This window comes from Enhydra lutris, unplaced genomic scaffold (genome assembly GCF_002288905.1).
Source record: "Enhydra lutris kenyoni isolate GAN:26980312 unplaced genomic scaffold, ASM228890v2 scaffoldscaffold19, whole genome shotgun sequence".
Lineage (NCBI taxonomy): Eukaryota > Metazoa > Chordata > Mammalia > Carnivora > Mustelidae > Enhydra > Enhydra lutris.
The window spans coordinates 12486890-12490331 of NW_019154103.1; the positions used below are offsets into that span (position 1 = coordinate 12486890).

Genomic DNA, 3442 nt, shown 5'->3' on the forward strand with positions numbered 1-3442 from the left:
TGACCTGAGCCAAAGGCAGCTGCTTAACCAACTGAGCCACCCAGGCGTCCCTCATTTCACAATTTCTTAGACTGTCAGCTGGACATTTGCTTCATTAGGGTAAAAAGAATCATGACAGAGGGTGTGCACGCTCCCTAGTTTGATGTCAGTTATAAATCAAAAAATAAGATACATACTGTCATTGACTGGAAAGCTTTCAACATCCCTTTCTCAGTCACTAAGTCACACAGGTTGAGGTAAAAATCAACAAGTGTCTCAAGGATGATTATGACACTTAAAATATTCCCCCCATTTGTCTTTATAAACTCTCCAAAGAATACATTAGATGATTAATATTACAACAATTTTACAACAAATATCTACTAGGCAGTTTTTTTTTTTTTTTTTAAGATTTTGTTTATTTATTTGAGAGAGAGAGTGAGCACGAGAGGGGTAAGGTCAGAGGGAGAAGCAGACTGCCCGCTGAGCAGAGAGCCCGACACAGGACCTGATCCCGGGACTCCAGGATCATGACCCGGGCCGAAGGTAGTTGCTTAATCAACTGAGCCACCCAGGCGCCCCTTGGGCAGTGTTATTATTGGATTAATTATGACTACCAAAAAAAGTATACTGAAGTCCTGACCCCCAGTACCTCAGAACGTGACCTTATCTGGAAATAAGAGTTTCTACAAATGTAAATAGTTAAGATGAGGTCACACCAGAGTACAATGGGCTCCTAATCCAATATGACTGGTATCCTTATAACAAGAACATGGGAAGATAAAAACAGAGAGAGAACACTATGTAAAGAGGAAGAAGCAAAGGAATACCTAGGGTTACCAGAAGCTGAAAGAGGAAAAGATTCTCCCCTAAAAACTGCAGAATATTTTGACAACAACTTTATGCTAGACTTCCAGTCTCCAGAACTGTGAAACAATAAATTTCTGATGTTTTAAACCACCCAATTTACGCTATTATTTTTAATGTTAGGCTAAGTAATACTAATACAAACTAATTTTATAGAGACAGCACGGGATTATGATTCAGAACAGAAATGGGTTCAAAATCCTGGGTCTGCTGCTTACCAGCAATGTAGTCCTGAAAAGTTATTCAACCACTCTATACCTCAGTTTCCTCAGCTGTAAAGCAAGGACAATAACAGCATCTACCTCATGGGGTAGTTGTGAGGATTAAATGAGCTAGCACTTACTAAATGCTTAGAATACTGCCTGGTACACAGTACAGTCCTTACTACTTCCTGCAGCACAAGAATCAGGGGGTATGAAACAGACATGAGTTAAATGTAAAAAGTAGCTCAGTACCAACAGGTCTGAAACATGGAATCCTTGCTAGAGGGAAGCCTGTACTACAACGGATGGTGGAACTTGTGAAAGAAGAGTAAAACGGCGCGGGGGGGTGGGGGGTGGGGCGGAGCTCCTGGGTGGCTCAGTAGTTAAACGTCTGCCTTGCCTCAGGTCATGATCCCAGGGTCCTGTGATCAAGTCTCACATCAGGCTCCATGCTCAGCGGAAAGCCTGCCTCTCCCTCTCTCCCACTCCCCCTGCTGTGTTCTCTCTCTCTGTCAAGTAAATAAATTAAAAAAAAAAAAAAAAAAACTAAATTTTTTTTTTTTTTTTTTTTTTTTTTGCGTGCAAGCTGTAACAGAAAGGACTTGGCTGGCAGAACCAAAGTCTAAACCATCTTCAGTCAATAGGTACTGACGGTCTCCTGCCCCTCCAATCCATTCACCACCAGGCTTTCTGAGATCGCTTTCCAAAACAGCATCTGAAAGGTTAATTCCTACTTAAAATCTTTCAAAGATTCCCCATCTCCTCATCATAAGCTCAAACTCCTTACTTCCGCTTACAAGCTCCTGGTCTATACCTTCTCCAGCCTTTCAAGCCCCTCTATTTGAGCTTCTGCCACACGATCCAGAGCATTCCACCGAGCCGCCCTCAACCCTGCAAGTTCCGACCTCCCACTTTGCACCTGTGGCTCTGTCAGCCGGGAACGTCCTCTCTCCATCAACTCCTGGCAGAAGCCTTCCCCTACGTATCCTTTTAACTAATAAAAAAGCTCTAGTCCCGCACTACGATATCAAGTCTTTTCTTCGCCATGTTACTGATTACTCCTCTGCCACTTGACTACGTTAATGGCGCTGTCGGTCTCTGTATCCACAACACCTGGCAAAGTACTCGCCTGTTTTTTTTATTTTTTTAAAGATTTTTTTATTTATTCACTTGACAGAGATCACAAGTAGGTAGAGAGACAGGCAGAGAGAGAGGAGGAAGCAGGCTCCCCGCTGAGCAGAGAGCCCGATGCGGGGCTCGATCCCAGGACCCTGGGATCATGACCTGAGCCGAAGGCAGAGGCTTAACCCACTGAGCCACCCAGGCGCCCCTCGCCTGTTTTTTAAATAAAACGCCCCGCACTCCGCAGAGGCACGGGCGGCGGAGATGAAGGAGTGTGGAAGCCCAAGGGAAGGCAGGATAGAGAACGGGGTGGGCAGTAGCTGCTCAAGAGTTTAGAGGCCGCCAGACTCCTCACCTTCCCGTTGGCCACCGCTTTGCATTTGAATTTGCGGTTGGCGTCGGCCCGCAGTCGTGCCAGCTGCTCCTCACTGGCGAAAGTCCAGTGCCGCTTCTGGCTACTGTTGTGGTACATCGCGAAAGCCCAAAGCAGGCCCCGGGAGTCTGGGAAAAAAGACCCCACACGCCACAACACCGTGAGGGAAAAAAGGCACCTAAAGCATAAACGCGAGCCCACGGAAAGCGAGGGCGTGCTTTCGGCCGGCGCCGGCGCATTGACGTTAAGATCATGTGATATTACCGTCCGCAGTCGCGTTTCCGGAGCGGACTAAGAGGAGAACAACCCGTGGGTCCGCCCAGCCGGCAAGTGGGCGGAGCCTAAGGGTATACTCCCCCTTTCCTTGAGGGTAAGCCCTAGCTCCGCCCCTTCCCGACAAAATTTAAAGGAGAAGCGACAAGCAGGGATGTCCAAAAGAGGAGGAAGGTGTGGTTATATGGACGCCGACATAAACAATTTACGTGGAGTAACCAGAAGTGGGCAAAGGACCTGGGAAATTGTCAGCTTTCAAGTAGGGTGTTTAGAGTACGCCTCACTGAAAAGGTGACTTTTGAAAGAAGGCTTTAAAGGCATGAGGGAGTAGGCCCATCAGGTAAAGGGGTGGGGGGGAGAAGGGAGGAGATTTGGGGACAGACAGACCACTTAAGGTCCTAAGGCAGAAGCATTCCTGGAACTTTTACGGAAGAATGTGCTTGGAACATTACAAAAAACTCATTTCAAAAGACCCTATCCTTTTCCCCCTGACCTTTTTCTTCCCTCTGTTGATTACTAGCTAATCTTACTCCATTTCCATATCTGAAGCACTATGTATGGTAGTTTTAGGATTTTCTGGAATTCCCATTTTCGTTATTGCCCCCAAGGGAGACTTGCAATAACC

The 3442-nt window shown here is 46.5% G+C and overlaps 1 protein-coding gene across 2 annotated transcripts in view; it reads right to left on the bottom strand.

The window, feature by feature from the left end:
- The window catches only part of LOC111148288 (cyclin H), a 21466-nt gene extending 18610 nt beyond the window's left edge, over nt 1-2856 (bottom strand). For both annotated transcript variants that reach the window (XM_022504770.1, XM_022504769.1), the window contains exon 1: nt 2527-2856. In XM_022504770.1, the coding sequence (XP_022360478.1) occupies nt 2527-2643 (117 nt within the window). In that variant the 5' untranslated portion in view covers nt 2644-2856. The remainder of the gene's footprint in view (nt 1-2526) is intronic.
- Nucleotides 2857-3442: the final 586 nt, after the last annotated feature.